The 25341-nt window shown below is 45.7% G+C and overlaps 1 protein-coding gene across 1 annotated transcript in view; it reads right to left on the bottom strand.

The window, feature by feature from the left end:
* Positions 1–7975: 7975 nt before the first annotated feature.
* Positions 7976–25341, bottom strand: part of LOC140735126 (AP-3 complex subunit mu-2) — a 48905-nt gene continuing 31539 nt past the window's right edge. The window contains exons 5-8 of the mRNA XM_073059922.1: positions 21651–21784; positions 17465–17672; positions 15370–15514; positions 7976–10465 (exon numbers count right to left, since the gene is read on the bottom strand). Of these exons, the coding sequence (XP_072916023.1) occupies positions 10365–10465; positions 15370–15514; positions 17465–17672; positions 21651–21784 (588 nt within the window). The 3' untranslated portion in view covers positions 7976–10364. The remainder of the gene's footprint in view (positions 10466–15369; positions 15515–17464; positions 17673–21650; positions 21785–25341) is intronic.

Here is a 25341-nt window from a genome sequence, read left to right as displayed (position 1 = left end):
TTCCATTTTCAGCAAAGTTTCTTCTTGTTTCTCTCTCCTCCATCTGTTAGATCCCTTCGGTCTTCTCCTTATACCTTTCCCAGACACTCGTATCAGCCTGCAAACTCCCTCCATAGGCACCTGAACCCCTATACCATTGATCTTCTCCCGGGTTCCATCCCGTCTCAGCCATTCACTCCTCTTCTTCTATCCATCCCATTCTTGCCTGTTCTCCAACCTTCCCTGGTTAATATCTGATTAATATTATTGATTAATATGATTAATATGCCATTGTATTTAGTATAGACATCAGAAAGTCCGCAGATGCTGGAAATCCACAGCAACACACACAAAATGCTGGAAGAACTCAGCAGGTCAGGTTGCATCTATGGAAATGAATAAACAGTTGATGTTTTGGGCCAAGACCTTTCAAGTCCTGCTGGTGTTCAGGGCAACAATGAAGGTCCTCCATCGCTGATGGTATTCAGGGCTTCCTTCATCATGTCAGTAGCTTCCTTTTGGTTTACACTACTGTCCATCATGCAGGTCTTGGGTGGAGACTCAGGAATACCATCACACTCATATGTAGAAGAATTCTCCATTGTTGTTTCTGTAACAATTATGTTTTACCAGTCAGGGTTGTTAGCCTTGAGCTGAACCCCCAAACCTGGAGGACTGGTGGACCACTGTTAGTCTGGCCTTTACCTTTTGACTTGTTTAGCATGGGTCACCCTACCAAGAGCCAAAGCATAAAGCCCCAACTCCTTGCAGCATAGCCCTCCAGGTCATTGAAGCACGCAACCCTCCAAACCACAGCAAAACTGTAGTCTTATTGAAGGTATGCCTGTACACCCACTTGTTAGTGCAAATATCTAATCAGCCAATCATATGGCAGCAATTCAATGCATAAAAGCATGCAGAAGTGGTGAGGAGGTTTAGTTGTTGTTCAGACTAAACATCAAAACAGGGAAGAAATGTGATCTATGTGACTTAGACTGTAGAATGATTGTTGGTGCCAGACAGGGTGGTTTGAGTATCTCAGAAATGACCAACCTCTTAAGATTTCATGTACAACAGTCTCTAGAGTTTACAGAGAATGGAGCAAAAAACAAGCATCATCCAGCAAGTGGCAATTCTGTAGGCATAAACACCTTGTTAAGGTGAAAGATCAGTGGAGAACGTCCAGACTGGTTCGAACGGACAGAAGCTGGCAGTAACCCAAATAACCACACGTTACTGCAGTGGGGTGCAGAAGAGCATCTCTGAATGCACAACATATTGAACCTTGAAGTGGACGGGGTGCAGCGGCAGAAGACCATGAACATACATTCAGTAGCCACTTTATTAGTAGAGCAGCTTCCTTAAAGTTACTGAGTATATATTAGTCTATAAAAAATAAATAATGATTTACTTTGACTAAAGGTTACTTCAGGTCTGTCCAGTTTATTCCTAACCACCAGCTGTATGCATGCCATCATTATTCGTGGTCGGTTATCTCTTCAAAGAGGCAAACAGGAATTTGCATCCTGGCTCAGAATACGGAATACCATTCAAAGTGTTGAAGAATAAGTAAACTTTCAAAAGCAGGGTGCAGCCTGGTAGCAGAACGCTATTACAGCACCGCTGACCCGGATTCACATCACTGCTGTCTGGAAGGAGTTCGTATGTTCTCCCCATGACCTCTTGAGTTTCCTGTGGATTCTTCTACGGGAGAGTAGGTTAATTGGTCACAGGGGAGGCGCGTGCTCTTCTAGCAGCAGGACCCTGGTACCATGCTGTATTTCTAAATACAATGTATAAATAAATAAGTATTACATCTAAGTGAGTGAGATCCATTTCGGAAAGGATTGGTCGCAATCCTGCTACTCCTTTCCCAGGGGCAGTGACCGGAAGGACTGCACCTTCTCAAAGGCAACAAGAAATGGGCAATAAATGTTGGTCTTGACAGGGAAAAGTCCTGCAGGCTGTGTCCTTTCTTCTGTAAATGTCTGAGGAAGCACAATACTTAGTCTTTTCATCTTTATAACTGGAGGTTGAGTTGTTAATAATAGACACACTGAAACTGGAGGGTCAGTGCAATTGGTCTCTTTAAGAACCAGTCAATATTTTCCCTTCCCACATTCACAATGCTTCTGATAATTTTGAAGGAACTGCTTGTCGACCAGGAGACTCAAAACCAAGTTCTTGTTTCTTTGAAACAGAAGTAGACATGTTATGTCACTGCACCCTCTGGTGGAACATAGATGTCTGATCATGTGGCTTGAGGGAAGCAACAGGAGGACCTTTGGTGAATGATTAAATCACCTAGAAATTAGATCACCTGGCCCAGAAAAGAAAACTGGCTATACTGATTCCACACACACAGGATCCACCTGTCCATTCTGCAGGCGGGAGGAGTCAGTGTATCATGCTTACATGGAGTGTGAGAGGTTGCAGCCCCTGTTTGAGTTTCTGAAGGGGCTGATGATCAGGTTCCAGCTGCACTTTAGCCCTGCGCTCCTCGTATACGGGCACCCAGTTCGGAAGGAGGCGGGTCGTGGTCTCCTGGTGGGCTTGCTCCTAGCCCTGGCCAAGATGGCCATTCACGGGTCTAGGCGGCAGGAAGTGGGGGCTCTGCCGGGGCCGACTGCCTGCCCCTTTTCCGAGGATGTATTCATGCCTGGCCGTCTCTGGGAAGGGAACGCATGGTTGCAATGGGCACACTGGAGGACTGCTGGGAGGGGTAGGACCCCCAGGGTATTGACTGATATATAGAGGGTAGTATCATAATTTAACCTGAATGTACGCACTGTCTTGTAAATACTGAACGTCTGTACCTTGCATGATTGTTACTTAAATAAACTTTTATAGTTTTGTGAAAAAAACACATACAGGACTTTGAAGATTCAAATTTATTTATCACGTGCATAATTATATTGTGCAGTGAAATGTGTCATTTGCATTAACAACCAACACACCCAAGAGAGTGCTGGGGGCAGCCTGCGAGTGTCACCACACATAGCATACCCACAATGCTCAGCAGAAGAACACAGAGCACGACAAGCAACAGCAAAGACAAGCCTCGTTTCTCTCTCCAACTCAATCACATACCCCGTCCTCCAACCCCAGGGCAGGCCGTCCTCAGCCTCCAGCAGGCTTGGACTTGCAGATGTTAGGCCCTAGACTTCTCCAGCGGACTCGCAAAGATCACCTCTGGAGCAACGCGCATGCAGTCATGTTCACTGGGATTGAGGATGACTTTATTTCAGTCCAGTTTGCCGGGATCTGAGTAGATGAATGAGGCAAATATGAGAACCACAGAGCAGGTGTCCGACAGGACAGGAATGTGGCGCTCCACTTTCTACCCTGAGCTTCCATGTTCCTGAGCAACAGACCCGAGGTTATCAATACCATCCCAATTGCTCTTTCGTTGACTTGAGTGGTCATGGACCAGAGATTCCCAGGAGCCAGTCGGTATATTGAGCATATCCTTGGATCTTCCCTCACTGCAGAGCTTGGAATAGTGTGTGTTATAGATCGGTTAAGTGAGTGGGCAAGAGTCTGGCAGATGGAGTACAATGTTGGTAAATGCGAGGTCATCCACTTTGGAAGGAAAAATGGAAGATCAGTTTGGTATTTAAATGGTAAAAGATTGCTGCACACTGCTGTGCAGAAGGACTTGGGAATGCTTGTGTATGAATCACAAATGGTTGGTTTGGAGGTGCAGCAGGCTGTCAAGAAGGCAAATAGAATGTTGGCCTTCATTGCTAGAGGGATTGAATTTAAGAGCAGGGAGGTTATGCTGCAACTGTACAGGGTACTGGTAAGGCCGCGTCTAGAGTACTGCATGCAGTTCTGGTCTCCTGACTTGAGGAAGGATGTACTGGCTTTGGAGGTGGTGCAGAGGAGATTCACCAGGTTGGTTCCAGAGTTGTAGGGATTAGACTATGAAGAGAGATTGAGTCACCTGGGACTGGACTCACTGGAATTCAGAAGGATGACAGGAGATCTTATAGAAACATATAAAATTATGGAAGGGATAGACAAGATAGAGGCAGGAACGTTGTTTCCACTGGTAGGTGAGACTAGAACTAGGTGACATAGCCTCAAGATTCAAGGGAGGAGATTTAGGATGGAGATGAGGAGGAACTGCTTTTCTCAGAGAGTGGTGAATCTGTGGAATTCTCTGCCCAGTGAAGCAGTGGAAGCTACCTCAGTAAATATATTTAAGACTAGGTTGGAAAGATTTTTGCATAGTAGGGGAATTAAAAGTTATGGGGAAAAGGCAGGTAGGTGGAGACAAGTCCATGGTCAGATCAGCCATGATCTTATTGAATGGCAGAGCAGGCTTGATGGGCCAGATGGCCGACTCTTGCTGCTATTTCTTATGTTCTTTCAGGAGTCCGGTATTGGGTTTGCAAGGACATGGCCTGCCCGCTGAAGCTAACTGCCCTGGCATTGCTGGAAACGCAAGAGGCTGGTTAAAAGAGAAAGATGAGTTTCCTCTATCGTGTATGTCAAAACATGAAAACATAGTGAAATGCATTATTTGCATCAATGACCAGTCTGGGGATGTGCTGGGGGTAGCCCACCAGTGTCGCCACACTTCCAATGCTAACATAGCATGCCCACAAATTTCATCCCTAACAGGTACATCTTCGGACTGTGGGAGGAAACCCACGGGTTCACGGAGAACGTACAAACTCCTTACAGTGGTGGGAATTGAAACCTGATCAATGGTGCGGTAATAGCGTGATGCTAACCACTCATTCATTATTTGCTGCATTGCATGATGTGGGCAGTCATGGTCTTGACAATGATCGTTCTTGGCTTGCCATCGTCTTCTTCTGGACAGTGTCTTTACGAGACAGGCGACCCCAGCCATTATCAAAACTCTTCAGGGATTGTCTGCCTGGTGTCGGTGGTCGCATAACCAGGACTTGTGATAAGCAGCAGCTGCTCGTACGACCATCCACCACCCGCTCCCATGGCTTCACCTGACCCTGATCAAGGTTGGGGGGTGCTAAGCAAGGGCTACACCTCGCCCTAGGGTGATCTGCAGGCTAGTGGAAGGAAGGAGCGCCTTACAACTCCTTTTGTAGAGATGCATCTCCATCCCATCACCCAGTACTAAGCATTGCACTACCCAATTGCTGCAAATACCAGTATTTGAAATCTGCTGGGGGGGGGGGGGGGGGAAGACCAGGCCAATTGAGGTGTGTATGTGTGTGTGTCGGGCAGAATTATTAATCATTAATGTTTTGGGTCAACATCCCATATCTGGACCCTTGTGTTCCACCCGAAACGTTAACAGATCCTTTCCCTTCCACAGATGCTCCTCGACCCTCTGAATTACATGGGAGTAGAATTAGGCCATTTGGCCCATTGAGTCTGTTCCACCATTTCATCATGGCTGATCCATTTCACTCTTAACCCTAATTTCCTGCCTTCTCCCTGTAACCTTTCATGTATGCCCGATTAATCAAGAACCTATCAACCTCTGCCTTAAATACACCCAATGACTTGGCCTCCACAGCTGTCTGTGGCAACGAATTCCACAGATCCACCTCCCTCTGGCTAAAGAAGTTCCTCCTCATCTCCATTCTAAATGGACGTCTCTTTAATCTGAAGCTGAGCCCTCTTGTCCCAGACTACCCACTTTTGGAAACATCCGCTCCACATCCACACTATCTTGGCCTTTCAACATTCAATAGTTTTCTATGAGGTCTCTCACCATTCTTCTGAATTCCAGTGAGTGCAGGCCCAGAGCCATCAAACACTCCTCATATGATAAACCTTTCATTCTCATGAACGTCCTCTGAACAGTCTCCAACTTCAGCACACCCTTTCTTAGATCAGGGACACAAAATTGCTCACAATAGTCCAAGTGGGGCTTCATAAAGCCTCAGAGGAGCGTGACTATGGGCTTTTTATCCTTTAAGAGAAGTTGGAGGGGTTTGCATTGACAACGTTGGTGATACTACACCTTTGAAACGTCTGTTGTAGGGCGTTCAGTTCTCAGAAGCACGGGGGTGGGCAGGCATCATTGATGATGGGAAGAGACCGCCACAGGCAAAGCCCCACCACATAATTGAGCACATCTACAAGGAGCGTTGCCACAAGGAAGCAGCATTCATCATCAAGGGCCCCCACCATCCAGGCTACAGTCTCTTCTCGTTACTCCATTGGGAAGGAGGTACATGAACTTTAGATCACCAGTTGCAGGAACAGATATTACCCTACAAGCATCAGGTTTCTGAACCAGCGAGGATAACTTCACTCACTTCAACACTGAACTGATTTCACAACCTGAGGACTCATTTTCAAGGATACTGCAACTCATGTCCTTAATATTATTTGTCTACTTTTTAAGTTATTTGCATGATCTGTTGTCTTTTGCACATTGGTTATTTGTTAGACTTTGTTATTCATAGTTTTTGATAAATTCTAGTGTATACATTTCACTTTCCTGTAAATGCCTATAAAATAAATCTGAACAACACACACAAAATGGTGGATGAACTCAGCCGGCCAGGCAGCATCTATGTAAAAGAGTACAGTCGACACTTCAGGCCGAGAGTCTTCAGCAGGACTCTTCAGAAGGGTCTCGGCCCGAAATGTCGACTGTATTCTTTTCCATCGATGCTGCCTGACCTGATGAGCTCCTCCAGTATTTTGTGTGTGTTGCTTGGATTTCCAGCATCCACAGATTTTCTCTTGTCTCAAAATAAACCTGAAGGTAGTTTATGGGAACATATACATACTTGGATAATAAATTTACTTTGAACTTTGAGTGGGAATATGGTATTGAACAACAAAGGATGGAAGGGCCAAATAGCCTGTCCCTCCTATTTTAACAATATTTCCAAGTTGAATTTAATGTGCCGCATTTGTGATAGAAGGAACGTGGAGAGCTTTGCACAAATTGCCACTTGTGCCAGCCACAGACAGCCTAGGGACAGGATAGCATGGAAAAATTCATCCAGGTCATGGGGATGTAAAGGATGTTCACGGCAAACCCACACATGAACTCCAGGTGGACTCTCCAATCCAAGCCCAACCTTGGGATGCCTGTGGTGCAGTGTGAGGGAGTGGCAGTGCCTCCATTGAGAGATTCTGCAGATGTTGGAAAGTATTAGATATTTCAGCCTTGGGAAGGGAAAGGATACAGGCTGTCTACTCCATCTTTGCCAATCACAATCTTATACACTCCTAGTAGGTCTCCCCTTAGCCTCTGCCACTTGAGAGAAAACTTCAGTCCTGATGAAGGGTTTCGGCTCAAAATGTTGTCTTCCCCTCCATAGATGTTGCCTGAACTGCTGAATTCCTCTGGCATTTCGTGCCTGTTGCTCCTAATTTCCAACACCTACACAATCTCGTGTTTCAGAGAAAACAACAAGTTTGTTCAACCTCCTGATAGCACATACCCTCTAATCTGGGCAGCATCCTGGTAAACCTCTTCAGTGCAAGACGTAGTGAAGAGCTTGGGATTTGTGTGTCATTCTGGCACATCATGCCATATGTAATTACACCGGGTTGGTAAAATGTAAATGGAATGCAAGGTACACCAAATAGGAGAAAGTCTGCAGATGCTGGAAATGCAAAGCAACACATACACACACACACAAAATGCAGGAGAAACTCAGCAGGTCAGGCAGCATCTATGGAAACGAATGAACAGCTGACCTTTCAGGCTGAGACTTTCTTTAGGTTATAATGCTGCAGCTACAGAGAAGGTGTAGTGCAGGTAGACGGAAGCACACAAAATCCTTGCTACCACATCAAAACTGACAGCTGGCTGCGCTTCCACCCACAGCTTTACCAGCTGTCGAGCTGTGAGGGAATTAAAAGTATCTCCATGCCATTTGAATCTATGCACACGGATCAGCGGGATCCGTGTTAGGGTTTGGCCAATCTACGAATGGCAAACCTGCCAGACTACTGCATACATCCAGGATTCCGGGGAAAACATCATTGAGAAGGAGAAGCTAATAGAAACACAAAATCTCACTGGCACTTCGCCATAACAAAGTTTTACTTTATTTAACGCTAAACATTAATGAACAGGCTTCCCATGCAAGGTTGCCCTGCTCCGGTAACAGTTCATACTCTATTAACAACTTCCGATAAGTGTACAGTAAAGATAATTCTTTTAAATATATCCAAACAATAAATTAAGATGCTGTACCACCCGCAAGGGGCAAGTCAGGTATTGCACACACAAATAACTCAGTTTCATCTCAACAGCAAATTAACATGGTAAACCCTGCTTACTTCACTAATGAGACTTTGGAGAGGAATCCGCTTTCTGTGGTCAGCAGTTTACCCTTGGAAATATTTCAGGTCACCTGCATTGCAGTCGAACTCAAAACATCTCAGAATGTTAGGTCATAAAGAAATCTAGAGAAGAATGTACCACTTGGCCCAATGGAGCAGATTCAAAAGCTTCAATCGTTTCACAAAGCAACATGCGGACAAGAAAAGGCCCCCTCTCTCTTTTAGGGTGAAGAATAGAGCAGGGGCTCCCCGTTGGGACCGATCGGCTAACGGTAGGGGTCCATGGCATAAAAAAGGTCGGGAACCCCTGGGCTAGAGGCACATAATTAAAACCACAGTGGTCACTCTCAGCTCTATCATTTGCCTGATCACAGGTGAATGACATTTAAGGTGCTTCTGTAATTAAGTCATTTCTTGGACCATACACTACACCTTCATCCAGGGATTCCCAACCTTTTTTTATGCCATGAACCAATACCATCAAGCAAGGGGTCCATGGAACCCCTGCCTTAATCAGATGCTCGTGAAATGAAATACAGAAATTCCGGCTGTATATTTTGGGTTTGTTATATTTGGAATAGCAACAAATAGTTTATTCACAGTCTTGTACTTTCCAGGAAGATCCTGCCAAATCCCAAGCTTCGTTGACTTATTTGTTAAAACACAACACTTTTCTCACAGCCACCCCACTGGTGGCTACAGAATAGCGGGCATTACATTAACATTAAATAGAGTACAACGCAACACAAAGTTGCAACACCAAACCTTAACAAATGCAGCACAAATGCAGGAGTTTGGGTAAACTTTAAGCAACAAGGTATCAGTGCTTCCCATACAGATCTGTTCACCTGATAAAGTGTAGCAAATATTCAGCTTAGGAATTGTTGCTTCTGAGCGCGGACAAGGATTGAAAATTATACCTCATTGGCAAGAGTTTATCTCGTCCTGATGGGGTATTGCAACATACACACTCAGCTTTACAACCGGCCTGCGAAAAGGTTAGAAACCAAGCGGGCCAAAAGAATGACTTCACCGCTACATTGCGATGTCCACATTCAGGAAGGTTCCAGCAGTTACTGATGTCTCATTTCTAATTCAGCGTTTGCAGGTCAGAATAGGCGGGAGAGGTGCCCAGGTCATTTCTCTCAGGGGTAATTCACTCGACAGAGGGGCATTTATTGTTGTCTGGTGAACAGCAAGTGCTGCTCGATGACTGGGAAGCTAGGATTACATTGTGATTCACCAAAAAGAAAAACCCACTACACATGATGCACTTTGAAATAAAAACAGAAGGCGGCTGGGGTGGTTCAGCGGGCAGGGGCAGAACGTGAGGAGAATTTTGAGTTCAAGTTCAGGCCATTTATCAGAATAGAGGAGAACTTATTCACTTGTTATTTCACTCTCCACAGATGCTGCCCGACCTGCTGAGCATTTCCCAGCATCTTCTGTTTTTATCTTACATCAACTAAGAAAAATATCCTGTGGAAATCAAGTGTCCTTATAACAGCATAAAACTAAATTAGCACCCTTGTAAACCCTCGAGCACATTGAAATAGTGACAAAGTTAAAGTACTATGCCACTACTACTCAGCCCACACACAAAGTTGGGGGACGTGCGGTGTAGTTGTTTGTTCCAGAATTTCTTTTCTACTCTGGCAACATAAACACATTAACACACAAATTTTTCAGCTTTTGCGAGGCTACTGCCTGTTAGAATGTGAGTTAAAGGCAGACTTCCCGCTATATAGTGTGCAGAAGAAACTGATGTTAAACTTTACCATGGACAGCATGCATCGTGGTTGCAGCTACGCCCACTTCAGCGCCTCCATCAACGATTTGCGTAACTGAGTGACGGGAAATGGAGGATGGCAGCTGCTGCTCCAGAGGGCATCGAGTCCCAGGTATCGCCAACTTGACTTCGAGGTCTATAACCTCTGGTTCATACCAACAATATTGATGGTTAAACCTGTGCTGGATTCTTTGGAAGTGCAGCTAACCACCAAGGTGGTTCTATTGATACACAAGAAACAGTAATAAAGGAAGAAAAAAAGGTAACCCCAACTGGGAAGCAGGCAGGCAGGGAACAAAACTCTCACGGCTGTCGGAAGCAAGTGCCTTAGGAAAATCCACTATGTGCGGACTTGGAATTTGCCGGCTTTCGTCATGTACTTGATGCCCTTGAATGGCTTGTACTTCTCTCCGTACATGTCCAGTCGGTTCACCTTCAGACCTGAAATAAAGGGCAGCACAGGATTTTGTCAGCGGGCCCCCGCAAATCACAGGAGATAGAAACCAAATGGTATCTTACAGACCTTGAAAGGGCTAGGGAGACTGGAAAAGTAGGTACTCTGCTCGAAGATGCTTCACTTTGAAATGGCCACCCTCAACGGAACTGGCATCCCACTTACAGTTGTGCCCAGAGGTCAGAACAGTAGTGCTTGAGAAATCAAAATGTTAACGGTTAAAAGTGGTGTTCTGCACTCGGAGCTGTATCGAAGGATCCTACTTTCCAACTGATTCTAAATAAAAGCTAGGCAGTGATGCAGAAAACCTTCCTTTAGTTAAAAAAAAAAATGAAGTACAATTGATCAAGCACAAGAGGTTCTGCAGATGCTGGAAATCTAGAGGAACAAACACAAAATGCTGGAGGAACTCAGTAGACCGGGCAGCAACTATGGAGGGGAATAAAGAGTCGGCGTATCCCTTCCTCATAACCCAACTCAATTTTATTTATTGAGATTCATGCCTCTGTTGATCGGACAGGAGCCTTTCATATTATTAAGTGCCCTTCTACTCTAGACAGTCCCAAAGGAAAGACATTATCCCAATTCTAATAAGAAGCACCAGTTCCTTCCTCTCAGAAGGTAAAAGAAAATGAACTAGTTTGACAGAGCCTTGTTTTATAGATACAGACCTTCCAACCCATCATATCCATGCCATTAATCCCCTACATATATATTCCCATTTACTGACACATAGTCAAAGGCATTGTATACCATGTACATTCTTCGTAAATGCTGTGAGAGCCTTTACCTCCACTACCCCCTCAGCAAGTATGTTTGAGACTCCAACCACTCTCCTGGTGAAGAAACCCCTGAACCTCCTACTGCAAACCAATGCCCCCTAATTTTAAATACCTCCCCTATGGGGCTACCCTCTCCTATATTCAATGCAATCAGCTTATAAGCCCATACAAAATTAATTTCCTCCAAGAGAACCACAACTTTGTCGAGGGGTTTGGAGGCTTGTGTGCCTCAATGACCCGGAGAGCTATGTTGGCTGGAGTATGGGCTTTATGCTTTGTCTCTTGGTAGGGTCACCCATGCCAAACAGGTCAAAGGGTAGAGGTCAGACTAAGAGTGGTCCACTGGTCCTCCAGGTTCGGGGGTTCAGGTCAGGGCTAACAACCCTGACTGGTCAAACAAAATAGTTACGGAAACAACAAAGAAGAATCCTTCTACAACTGAGTGTGACGGTATTCCTGAGCCTCCACCCAGGATCTGCATGGCTGCCAGTAGTGAAAACCGAGAGAAAGCTTCTGATATGATGAAGGATGCCCTGAACACCACCAGAGATGGAGGACCTTCATCACTACCCTAAACGCCAGCGACGTAACGGGGCAGTAAGTACAAATTGATTTCTATCATCAGGAAATCTTTCTGGAGCTTTAAGCAAGTTTTGTTCTTGGGCATCATGAGTGTAAACAGTCTACTCAAGAAAAGAGAGCCAGGGATCTTTACGCCATGAGCTATTTGCGTTAGATGGAGATGTTTAATGGAGTTCTGAAACCATCATTAATCATCATTTAATCATTAGTAACCCAGCAGCCTACCACTGGCCAGCCGTTAACCCTTTCATGTGGGTGCTCAGCAAAGTCGCTTAATGATTGAAGAAGTTTTCGCTGGTTAGGAAAAAAACTGGGGCTTAGTTCGGAGTCATCAAGCACCCTCACTCTCTCCGTAACAAGCAGGATTTCCCAGTGGCCAACCACTGGCCACTCCCACTACGACATGTCGGTCCATGACTTCCTCTACTGCCATAATGAGGCCACTATCAGATTGGAGCAACACCTCATATTCCATCTGGGTAGCCTCCAACCTGGCCATGAACACCGATTTCTTCAACCTCTTGTAATTTTTCCCTCCCCCCCTTCTCACCTGCCTATCACCTTCCCTTTTGGCCGTGGTCCACACTCTCCTCTCCTATCAGATTCCTTCTTCAGACTTTTCCACCTATCACGTCCTAGTTGCTCACTTCATTCTCCCCCTCCCTTAGCCACACTTCTCCCCCCTCACCTGGTTTCACCTATGGCCTTCCATTTTGAACTCCTACCCCTTTAAACACCTTATTCTGGTCTCACCTCAGAATGTCGACCGTTTATTCCTCTCCATAGATGCTGCCTGATCCGCTAAGCTCCTCCAGCATTTTGTGCACGTGTTACCCTGGGGGAGTGCTCTGTTGTCAGGAGGGCAGTTCTGCAGGACACTGATGTGCCTACTGGGGCAGTGCCAAGAAGAGGCCGCCCAGTCAGTGGGACAGTACTCAAGAAGTATAAACAACAATCAAGAATTAAGAATTTAGCCAGAGGGTGTTGAATCCATGGAATTCATTGCCACAGATAGCCTTGGAGGGCAAGCCACTGGGTACATTTAAAGCAGAGATTGACACGTTCTTGATTAGAAAGGGTGTTAAAGGTTACAGGAAGAAGGCAGGAGAACGGGGCTGAGAGGGGTAATAAATCAGCCACGATAGAATGGCAGAGCAGACTTGTTGGGACAAATTCCCTAATCCTACTCCTATGTGTCATGGTCTAGGATGATCAAGTTAAGGGTCAACATGTGGTACTCTGCCATCTTATATTTCTCTCCTTTTTACCCCAGACTGTTAAAGCAAATCGTCCAATTTCAACAAAAGGCTGACCCACCAGACAGCAGGAAGCAAGCTTTGCACTGTTGGAACTGTCATCTGGGCACTGAGCTGAGGGCGCTAATTTTAGGACAGCGGTTCCCAGACTTTTTTTTAGGCCATGGACCCTTACCATTAACGGAGGGGTACATGTTTTAGGAGGCTGTAAAGGATCCTATGCAAAACTTTTAAAAAGTGAGGGGGCTATCCCACTCCCTGGTGATATTTATCCCTCACCCTTCTTTTAAAAAAACATAACTTGGCAATCATCCTTTTGTGTTCTGTGAATATTTTTTAAAGTTAGTGTCCATAAAATCGTAGTCATACAGCACTGAAACAGACCCTTCTGCCCACTGAGTCAATACTGGCCATTAGGCACCCACTTGCACTATTCCTACATCAGTCCCTCCTTTTATTTATTTAGAGATGCAGCATAGCAACAGGCCTTTCTGTCCCTTACCACCCAATTTCATTCATGTAACCAATTAACCCTCTCACCCATACATTTTTGGAATGTGGGAGGAAACCTGAGCATGCGAGCTTGATTTCAACGTGTAAGAGATTTGGTCAGGTACTGTACATTGATGGTAGACGTATTGGGGGTTATAGTCCCAGCGCAGGTTGATGAGACTAGGCAGCTTAAATGGTTCGGCATGGACTAGATGGGCCAAAAGGCCAGTTTATGTGCTGTACTTTTCTATGATTCTATAATTCACCAGAGGAAACACTGAACACTCTTTAAAGACAGTGGGGGGGAATTGAACCCAAGTCGCTGGTGCTGTAGTCGTGGTATGCAAACCTCTACGGTACCGTGCCTCCCACTACTCTACCCTCATGCTCATCAATACCCCTCACTAGGGACAAGAAAACCTTCCAGACTGCATATTATTGGAATTTAGAAGGATTGTAGAGCACTTAGAGGAAAGTGGAGAGGTCACGGGGAAAACATGCAGACTCCACACAGACAGCAAGACCCTGCTGATACCATTACCAACCAGCCTCGGAAATCTCCACTATACTTTTCCCATCTCCTTAAACTACAGCAGCATTCTGCTGGTGGCAAAGCATCAGGAAAGGAAGTGGAAGAAGCTAGTTAAATACAAATGTCTTGCTTGCCCTCTCTTCTCGTAGCTACCACTGAGCAGGAGGTACAGTAGCCTGATGTCCCATGAACTGATATTCCCAAACCTAATCCTACCTCATCAACGGAATGCTACAGGCCATTTCTTGCACCACCCCGTGGACTTGGCTTGAATTGAGGTTTACTATTATGTGCAGTTCTGATCACTTACCTACAGAAAAGATATTCATAAGATTGAAAGAGTACAGGGAAAACTTACACAGACATTGCTGGGGCTTGAGGAGCCCAAGTTATAGGGAACAATTGAATGGATTGGGATTTTTATCCACCAGAGCGTAGGAAAATGAGGGGAGATTTGATGGAGATATGAAAAATTTTGAGGAATATGGATAGGATAAATGCAAGCAGGTTGAGTGAGACTAGAACTAGAAGTCATAGGTTAAGGGTGAAAGTTAAAATAGTTAAGAGGTACCTGAGGGGGAGCTACTTCACTCAGAATGTGAAACAAGCAGGTGAACAAGACGAGGTTCAAGAAGTTTGGGTAAGTACATGTATGGGGTGGGGGTGGGTCTGGTGTGCTATGGTCCTGGTGTGGGTCGATGGGACTCGGCAGAGTAACAGGGCATCATGGTAGCGTAGCCGTTAGCGCAACACTATTACTGCTCGAGGCAGAGTTCAAAGTTCAATTCCGATGCTATCTGTAAGTAGTCTTCAGGGTCCTTTCCGTAAGCACACTCTGGTTTCCTCCGAGTGCTCCAGTTTCCTTCCACATTCCCAAGACATACCAGTTAGTAGGTTAACTGGTCATTGCAAGTTGCCCTCCGATTAGGCTAGGGGTAAATAGATGTGTTGCTGGGTGGTGTGGCTCATTGGGCCAGAAGGGCCTGTTCTGTATCTCTAAATAAACAAACAGTCCAGTACAGACTAGATGGGCCAAAGGGCCCATTTCACTGCAGTAGCACTCTGTAACTTTATGCCTTGTTTTCTTCACTGTCTTGTATAATGTATATTCTGTGCCTGTGATGCTGATACTAGTGAGTGTCTCTTTGTATCTATACCTCACCGTACTGGTGCACGTGACAACAAATTCAGCTCAATTTGAACGTGTTACAAGCCAGGACGAGTCAACCCTGCTGGGTTGGGTGTACCTGATATGGCCAACTGTTGGATCTTGAACTGGACGTTAATGTTGGGGTTCTCGTCAGGTTTGGGCGACCCTGCCTGCAAGCTCATGGAACCCTTCAGACTGGGCAGCTTCTGGGGATTGATCTTCCCAATATCCCACGTCAGCACCTGCAACATTTCAGGGGAAAGAAAATCTACCGTTAGGTGCAAAAGGACTCAGATCAGTAACGCAAACACATTACTGACAATGTATTGGATCTCCTGTGGTAGACGCAAGTAGAGACAGCATTCACGTGACCTACTTTTAGCATTTATTCGGGCAGGTGGGGCTCATCAGCCTAGGAGAAGGAAAACTCTGATTTTAAGCCTCTGTTGCCTTGCGGCCATACCCACCCATGGGAAAGGCTTCAGGAGTAAACCCCGAGGAAGAAATCCGGAGCCAGGGTCCCTAAGGCAGTTTGATGTTGTTTACAACTTCACTCTGGCAACCTCTGCGATGACACTGGTGCCGAGCTGTATTGGTGCTTGCCCTTCCCTTGGACTACATCAGCGACGTGGAGAGGGGGAGCCCACGGCATGGGCAAAAAGCCAGTTCTTCAAATCTTCCCACCCAGGCTTGCACCCTGGAGAGGACACAGTCCACCCAGAGGTGCAAACCCATGATCCCCTGGGATTTACGGCTGCCTTCTACAATTCCGAAATCAGATTTAATTAATTTTACCACCACGCTTATAGTCACATAAGACAAGCTTTTCGGCCCAACTTATCCACACTGACTAAAATTCCTCATTTTTTTCTTTACAGCTGCACTGGCTAACCATTGCTCTAAGCAGGAAATTTTGGCATGGCATCTAAAACGTGTGGCGTTTTAAACAGCGTCCACGATCAGTGGGCCGGTCCTTTATGAACAATGAGCTCCCGACTTCCATTCTGTGTTTTCAATGTTCCAATCTGTAACAAAGTTGTGACTTGAAACATTGAACGTAAATACTCTGAAGCTCTAAAATGTTTCCAAATAAAAAGGTTGTGGTATGTTTAGCATTTAGAAAATTTACAGATTATATTTATGAGAACATAATTACAGGGTATTTCACAATTGTATTAACATAGATTTCAAAATTACACGAACATTATGTAAAAGAAACTTCCACTGGATGGCAACAAAGGCACGTGCGCAGGAGCAATGCAGTTACTGTGCGACCGCACACTCACGCAACTTAGAGGGAACAGTGATGCTGACTACGGTCAAAGTCAAAGTAAACTTATTATCAAAGTATGTATATGTCACCATATACTACCCTGAAAATCATCGTCATGTAGGCATTTACAGGAAGATAAAGAACTATACATTAAAAAAAAAGACCCGACAGACACAAGACAAATTATGCAAATACAACGAATACTGAGAACGTGTTGCAGAGTCCTTAGAAGTGAGTTTGTAGGTTGCAGAGTCAGTTCAGAGTTGAGGTGAGTGAAGTTATCCACACTGGTTCAGGAGACCGATGGTTGTAGGGTCCCTTCAAAGCTAATCCCCTCTGCCTGCGTTCGGCCTGTAGCCCTCTAAAATTTTCCTCCTACCCATATATCAATCCAAAATGGACCAAGCAGGGTCCAAAGAATTGCAGGGGAGAGGCCCTTAATGTTAAGGTCATAGCAGTCACCTGGAAGCAAACCAAACCACTGAGAGACTGAGTACGGGAGCTGACACGCTTCCAGAATAACGAGGTTCCATGTCGGGGAAAGTTTGATCCATTGTTACAAAACCAGCAGAGACAAATGACCTCATAGCGATGTTAGAAATAATGAAATAATAAAATAAGCAAAACAAGTGTAACTAAAAAAAGTTAGTTGCTAGCAAAAAAAAAAAGATTCCCTGGTTGTCTCTAACTCTCAACAAGACTAACCAACGAAGAGAGAGTGTGTGACTATACTCATTGCTTCTACCACATCCCAAATTAAACGTACGACACAAAATATAATAGAGAGAGACAGAAAATAGATACATGGTTCCTACGAAGGTCGTCTGTATATAGAAAGGGCTGAACATACTCAAGAGGACAGGCAGTATATGTGGAAATGGAACCGAATCAACATTTCAGGTTGGTGACTTTTCTTTACCTTGGTGACGGGGTCAAAGTTGTAGTTCCCTTGCGTGGAGGTGAGATTGACATTCAGTACCACCTTCGGCAGCTGGCTGGTCACAATAGTCCCCTCCAACATCTTTCCCATCGTCTGCTTTGGCCCGATGGTGATCTCGAATCGCCCTGTGGAGCTGCCATCCCGGAAGTTGATGTTGTGTTTGACGTAGACGGGGATGGCCACCAGACTGCAAGGCAGAGTGAAGGATTTTTGTACAAGGCTTTCTGGTTGCATTTACTAAAATTCACACACAGTTGCTATCAAAGGCAGCACTTATTGCTATGCCCCAACTGTCCCCGACTTGCTGGACCATTTCAGGGGAGAACGCGATCAGGGTTCGATTCCTACCTCTGTCTGTAAGGAGTTTACACATTCTCCCCGTGTGCTTTTCCTCCGGATGCTCTGGTGTCCTCCCACACTCTAAAGATGAATGGCTAGGGTTAGTGAGTTGTGGACGTGCCAACATAGCCCGGCCACAATTCGCTATGTTGGCACTGGAAGCATGGCAACACTTTCAGGCTGATCAGCACAACCCTTGCTGATTTAATTTGATGCAAATAATTCATTTCACTGTATGTTTCAATGTACATGTGGTAAATAAAGCTAATCTTTCTCTCTTTCTAAATCAAACCTCCAAGAGGACCACAACCTTTGGAGGCTTGCATATCTCAATGACCTGGAGAACCATGTTAGCTTCTCTCCTTCCTCTCCGGTCCTGGTGAAAGGTCAACTGTTTACCCTTTTCCACAGATGCTGCCTGGCCTGCTGAGTTCCTCCAGCATTTTGTGTGTTTGTGTGTGTGTTGCTTTGAACTTCCAGCATCTGCAGATTTTCTTGGGTTTACGTTGGCCGGAGTTGGGGTCTTGTGCTTTGACTCTTGGTAGGATCACCCATGCCAAAAAGGCCCTCCTCTCCCCCCCCCCCCCCCCACCATCTACCCCAGAGATGCTGCTCGACCTGCTGAGTTCCTCCAGCAGATTATTCATTGTTTTTTGTTTTAAATCCCTTTGCCCTACTTTCCTGCAAGAGCAGCACAACCTTGTTGTGGCTTGGAGGCTTGCGTGTGCCTCAATGACCCGGAGAGCGATGTTGGCTGGAGCCGGGGGTTTACGCTTTGGCTCTTGGTCGAGTTATCCATGCCAAACAGGTCAAAGGGTAGAGGTCAGACTAAGAGTGGCCCTCTGGTCCTCCAGGTTCAGGGGTTCAGCTCAGGGCTAATTTTTCTACAAAAAAAATTGTTATGGAAACACAATAAAGGACCCTATATCTGGGTGTGACAGCATTCCTGAGAGTCCACTCGGGATTTTCACGACTGAGAAGATGGCCAAGGACCGGCACAGATGAAGGACCTTCATTGCTGCCTTAAACACCAGTGGCATAACCAGCAGTAACTAACTTCTTACTTTTTAAATCAAGAGTCAACCACGTTGTGTGGGTCTGAGTAAGGAGGAGTGGACAGGTCCTCTGCTGGCGACCACTGATGAACCAGGTCAGTTTTTACAACACCCCAATTGGTTTCGGATCATTAATGCTAACATCAAACTAAATCCAACAGCTAATCGGGTTTCTAGGGGGCGGAGGCTCCACGTAAGCATGCCTGGGGAGCAGGGAAATATTACAGGGAGGTCCTGTGTTCAATAGATACGGGCCCACCCTCAGCGGCACCGCGGCCAAATGCTACCGCAGTGCCAATGACACGGGTTCAATTCTCCACTTCTGTAAGGAGTTTGTGCGTTCTTCCTGTGACCTCTCCTCCAGGCGCTCCTGTTTCCTACCACATTCCTAAGACGTGCAGAATAGAAGGTAAATTGGCCACATGGGTGTAATCGGGCAGTCAGGCTCCTTGGGCCAGAAGAGCCTAGTGAATTTCTAAATGAAGTCTTAATAGCTTGCAAATATAATATATACAGACAGTTCTCCGGTGGAAACAGGGTTCCACTCCTGATAATTGTTCGTAACTCAAACCATCTGTAAGTCAGAAATGGAGGGAGAGGGAGAGGGAGAGGGAGAGGGAGAGGGAGAGGGAGAGGGAGAGGGAGAGGGAGAGGGAGAGGGAGAGGGAGAGGGAGAGGGAGAGGGAGAGGGAGAGGGAGAGGGAGAGGGAGAGGGAGAGGGAGAGGGAGAGGGAGAGGGAGAGGGAGAGGGAGAGGGAGAGGGAGAGGGAGAGGGAGAGTGTGAGTGAGTTGAGAGAAGATTCACGAGGATGATTCCTGGAATGCAGGGACTAACATATGAGGAGTGTTTGTCGGCTCTTGGATTGTGTTCATTAAAGAGTACAGAAGAATGAGAGGGGATCTCATAGAAACATTTTGAATGTTGAAAAGGTTGGACAGAGTAGATGTGGAAAGGCTGTTTCCCTTGGTGGGTGAGTCCAGGACAAGAGGTCACAGCCTTAGAATTAGAGGGTACCCATTTAAAACAGAGATGAGGAGAAATTTTTTTAGCTAGAGGATCGTGGATTTATGGAATTCGTTGCCACATACAGCTGTGGAGCCCCAATCATTGAGAGTTTTTAAAAGGAGGAGATTGACAGGTATCTAATTAGTCAGGGTATCAAGGGATATGGGAAAAAAGCCGGAAATTGGAACTAGACGGGAGAATAGTTTAGCTCATAGTGGAGTGGTGGAGCAGACTCGATGGGCCGAATGGCCTATTTCTGCTCCTTTGTCTTGTGATCTTGTGAATAGAAACTGCGACGACAGGAGAGCGAGTCGGCAAGGGAAGAGCAGCTGCCAACAAGCCTCACTGAGTGAGGGAGTGAGTCAGGTGTTTGGGGGGGGGGGGGGGTGGGCATGAATGCTCATGGAAATGCCCCGTTCCCACCCAGCAGAAGATGTTTGCAGGCATGCACCAGCAGGGAAGTCCATCCCCATCCCAACCCGTCAGTCTCCAAAACACCTGATCATGCGTACGGGCTTGTCCATAGTCAGGTGACCATTACCTGTATGGTGACTACCAAACCAGCAAGACTGACCAACAGGGGGCAGTCAGCCGCAGATCTTTACTGCCAAGGTTACTGCAGATTGCGGAAACTTGCATCTATTTCTGTCCAACCCCAGCACAACTTCCACAATATAGAAAGTGCCTTCGGTTTGTTCAATAATTTACAGTGCGGGAGTTTTCTGACTTGTTCTTAGTGGATTCAACACGTTAGAACTCAGCATCTCTAATCTGAATAACTTCATTTCTAAATTTGAATCACATCATAAAAAATAAATAATATCAAGGGGAGATGTCAAAAGTCAAATGAGCCAACACGAGAGATAAGCTCAGCAGATATTTTACACAGAGAGATGGGTAGGGGATAAGTCAACCCAAATATAAATTTCCTAAATATGTTCCAGATTTTGATATTCTGGTGACTGACTGGTTTACTGGCCGCTGGTCTTTAGGGCAGTAATGAAGGCCTTTCATCTCTGGTGGTGCTCAGGGCTTCCTCCAACATGTCAGCAGCTTCCTCTACTGTCAGTTATGCAAGTCCCTGGTGGAGACTTGGATGCAGAAGGATTCTTCATTGCTGCTTCCTCGCAATTTAATTTTAGCTGTCAGGGTTGTCAGCCCTGAGCTGAACCCCCGAGCCAGGAGGACCGGCGGACCACTCTTAGTCTGGCCTCTACCCGTTGGCTCTTAGTAGGGTCACCCATCCCAGATAGTAACCTATCAAATCTCCCTGCAAGCTCTCCAGTACAAATGAGGTTGAGATTATTTAGAGATAAAGCACAGTAGCAGGCCCTTCCAGATTTACAAACCACACTGCCCACTTTCACCCATGTGACTAATTAACCCACCAACCTCTAATGTCTTTGGAATGTGGGAGGAAACCAGAGCACCCGGAGGAAACCCTCAAGGCCATAGGAAGAATATAGAAACACCTTACCAGACAGTGGTGGAATTGAACCCTGGTTGCTGGCAATGTAACAGTGTTACGCTAGCCACAATGCTACAGTGTCCTTCCTACTGAGAGAGAAGATCTAACAAACAGCAAAGCAGGCAAGAGCAGCCAAATGGCTTTCTCCAGTTTCTGTTGCGATTTTGAGATTACCCACAGGTGAATTTCCAAACTCGGTCCAGGAGTAACATGGGAGTCCACAGCTGCAAGGGAAGGTTGCACAGGAGCACCAATCTTGGTTCTTCTACCCCTCCACGCCAGCCACATGCCACTTACTTCTGGGAACTGACGTGGTAGGACAGGAGCCGGAAATTCCCATCTGGCGGTATGAAAGAAAGGATTCGCTCCGACTCCCACCTCTTGAAACGGACGCAGGGGTGGAAACTGACGTCGTCCAATAGCCGAGGATTCTGAAATTGTAACCAAATGCAAAGGTCCAATCAGAATCTTATGTACACCACTACTTCCATCCACAAGAGGTCAACACTCATTGTTGGAATCCACTGCATCTCACCCATGGGTGAAGGGACCAATTATAATATATCCAAGTGTGCTGATAATATTGGATAGCTTTTGTGTTGTAAGGAGGCAAAGAGAATTCAAGAGGATATACACATTTCCATTGATTGAATTTAATTTTTCTTTAATTCTATTTAGCTGTTCATTGATTCTATTGTATTTCTTTGTTCTACTGTGAATGCCTGCAAACACGAATATCGGGGAGTAATATGGTGATATATATGCCACTTTATTAGTTCTACCTGATCGCCCAAGTAAATATCAAAACAATTCAATGCACTAAAGTATGCAGACATGGTCAAGAGGTTCAGTTGTTGTTTAGACTAAACATAAGAATGGGGAAGAAATGTGATCTAGGTGTCTTTGGCTGTGGAACGATTACTGGTGCCAGATGTTGTGGTTTGAATATCTCAGAAACTGCTGATCTGGTGGCATTTTCATAGCAATAGTCTCTAGAATTTACAGAGAATGGCGCAAAAAACAAACAAAAAAAAATCCAGTGAGTGGCAGTTCTGCGGGCAAAAACGCCTAATTAATGAAAGAGATCAGAGGAGAATGGTCAGACTGGTTCAGGCTGACAAGAAGGCGATAGTAACTGAAATAACCACGCTTTACAACAGTGGTGTGCAGAAGAGCCTCTCCGAATGCACATGTTGAAACTTTAAGCGGATAGGTAACAGCAGCAGAAGACCACACCAGGTTTAGCCTGCTCCATCTTGGGTACTAGCCTACAAAGTACCCAGGACATCTTCAAGGAGCGGTGTCTCAGAAAGGCAGTGTCCATTATTAAGGATCTCCAGCACCCAGGGCATGCCCTTTTCTCACTGTTACCATCAGATAGGAGGTACAGAAGCCTGAAGGCACACACTCAGCGATTCAGGAACAGCTTCTTCCCCTCTGCCATCCGATTTCTAAATGGGCATTGAACCTGCGAACACGACCTCACTTTTTTAATTATTTCTGTTTTTTGCATGATTTTTAATCTATTAAATATACATATACTGTAATTGATTTACTTATTATTTTATGTTTTCCTTTTTCTCTCTTATGTATTGCATTGATCTGCTGCTAAGTTAACAAATTTCACGACACTTGCCTGAGATAATAAACCTGATTCTGATTCTGAGGTTCCACTCCTGTAAAGTCACCATTGGATGTACATAGTTTGATAATCAATTTACTTTGAACTTTAAGTGAACGAGCAAGGAAATGGCAGATAGAATGTAATGTGGAAATGTATGAAGGTATCTGCTTTGGTAGGAAAAATTAAAGACAAGTATTTTCAAAAATGATGGGAGATTAGAAAGCTGGTGTCTAGAGGTATTGAGGTGCCTTAGTAAAAATACTTACAGTTAATGGGTAGGTAAAACGACCAACTAGAAAGGCCAACAGTATGTGGACCACAATGAAAGGATTTCAATTCAAGAAAAAAAATCATACTGCAATGATGTAGGTAAGACCTTAGTGAGACCACATCTAGACAATAGGTTTAGGAACAGCTTTTTCCCCTTTGCCATCAGATTACTGAATGGACAATGAACCAACCCATGAACACTACACCATTTCTGCACTAATTAGTTAAAAAAAACACACTTTTTCTCTCTCTCCCCCCGGTGTGTATGTGTATTTTCCCCTCAATCTTGGGTCCTCTACCAGAGGCCTGGGAGCTGAGGGTTCAGTGCAGGATCCTTACTGTTCCTAGTATTGCGCTCTTCTGGACCGAGATCTCAGATATCGTTCCTGGGATTTGTTGGAGCCACTCTCCCAGTCCAGGTGTCACAGCCCCAAGGGCTCCTATCACCATCGGGATTACTCTGGCTTTAACCTTCCACATCCTTTCTATCTGCTCTTTCAAGCCCTGGTATTTCTCCAGCTTCTCATATTCTTTCTTCCTGATGTCACTGTCATTCGGGATTGCCACATCTAATACTGTTGCTTTCTTCTGATCCTTGTCCAGTATTACCATGTCTGGTTGGTTGGCCAGTACCTGCTTATCGATCTGTATTTGGAAGTCCCACAGGATCTTAGCTCTGTCATTTTCCACTAAGTTTTTGGGTGTTTCCCATTCGAACTTGGGAGTGTCCAATCCATACTCAGCGCAGATGTTCCTTTGTGCCGTTTAGTGTATGCTGCCTCTGCCTGCACCTTGGATCTTGTCTGATGTGACAAACTCCAGCTTCTGTTGCTTGTGCTTAGTGCCTGTTCTCGTGCAGCCATGAGCAGCGCCTCTATACTGTCTCGCAGCCCTGCCATTTCCAGCCATTGGCAGGACTTTCTTAGGTCAGCCGCCTCTGATATCAGGTGATGGTACATCCCGTGCAGTGGCTTGTGGTTCTGCGTCATACAATTCCACCTCCACATCCCCTGCCTGCTGGCTGAGGTATTCTCCTAGCAGGTCGTCCTTAGGGGCCATCTTCCTGAGATACGCATGGATGGTTCACATTTCTTTCAGGACTCTGGCCTTGACACTTCCAAGTCCCCATCCTCCTTTATTCTGGTGGGTGTACAGTTGCTTGACGTTGGATTTTGGATGGAATCCTCCATGTATTGTTAGTAGCTTCCGGGTCTTGATGTCAGCGGCTTCCAGTTTGCTCCTTGGCCAGCACACTATTACGGCTGGGTATCTGATGTCTGGTAGGGTAAATGTGTTGATGGCACTGATTTTGTTCTTCCCATTCAGCTGGCTCTTTAGGACCTGTCTCACTCTCTGGAGGTACTTGGATGTTGCAGTCTTCCTTGTGCCCACATTATGGCTTCCGTGCGCCTGCAGGATCCCCGGGTATTTGCAGCTGTCCTGTGTATCGGGTATGAGGCCTTCAGGTAACTCAACTCCTTCAGCCTTGATGAGTTTGTCTCTTTTCACTACCACCCAGCTGCACTTTTCCAGTCCAAATGACTTCTCGATGTCTCTACTGTACACCCTTGTCAGCTGGATTAGAGAGTCAAAGTCTCTTTCATCTCTGGCATACAGCCTGATGTCGTCCATGTACAGGAGGTGGCTGATGGTCACTCCACTCTCTGAGATGATCTGGTTGAAGGATTTTCAAGCCTATGCAGAACAGAGTGCATCACCCTGGTATATACCACATCTGATGGCCATTTGTGCTATTGGCTTAGAGTTAACTTCTAGCACTGTCCTCCAACGGCCTATTGAGTTTTTGATGAAGGTCTCCAGTGTCTGGTTGACCTTGTACAGACACAGGCCTTCCAGGATTGACGTGCGGGGCACTGAATCTGGTAGTCGATCCAGGCTGTGCTTAGGTTGGTCTGCCTGGTCTTGGAGTCTCGCAGGACTGCTTTGTCTAGCAGTACTTGGTGCTTGGTTCCATTACCAGCTCCCCCCCGAGCAGGGGTCAAGGATTTACACACATGGTCCTTCAGCTTGGTGGCTATGGTGCCTGATAGGAGCTTCCATGTTGTTGACAGGCATTTTATAGGCCGGCAGTCT

The sequence above is a fragment of the Hemitrygon akajei genome, chromosome 1, assembly GCF_048418815.1.
Source record: "Hemitrygon akajei chromosome 1, sHemAka1.3, whole genome shotgun sequence".
Classification (NCBI taxonomy): Eukaryota; Metazoa; Chordata; class Chondrichthyes; order Myliobatiformes; family Dasyatidae; genus Hemitrygon; species Hemitrygon akajei.
This window is presented reverse-complemented; position numbering and strand designations above follow the sequence as displayed.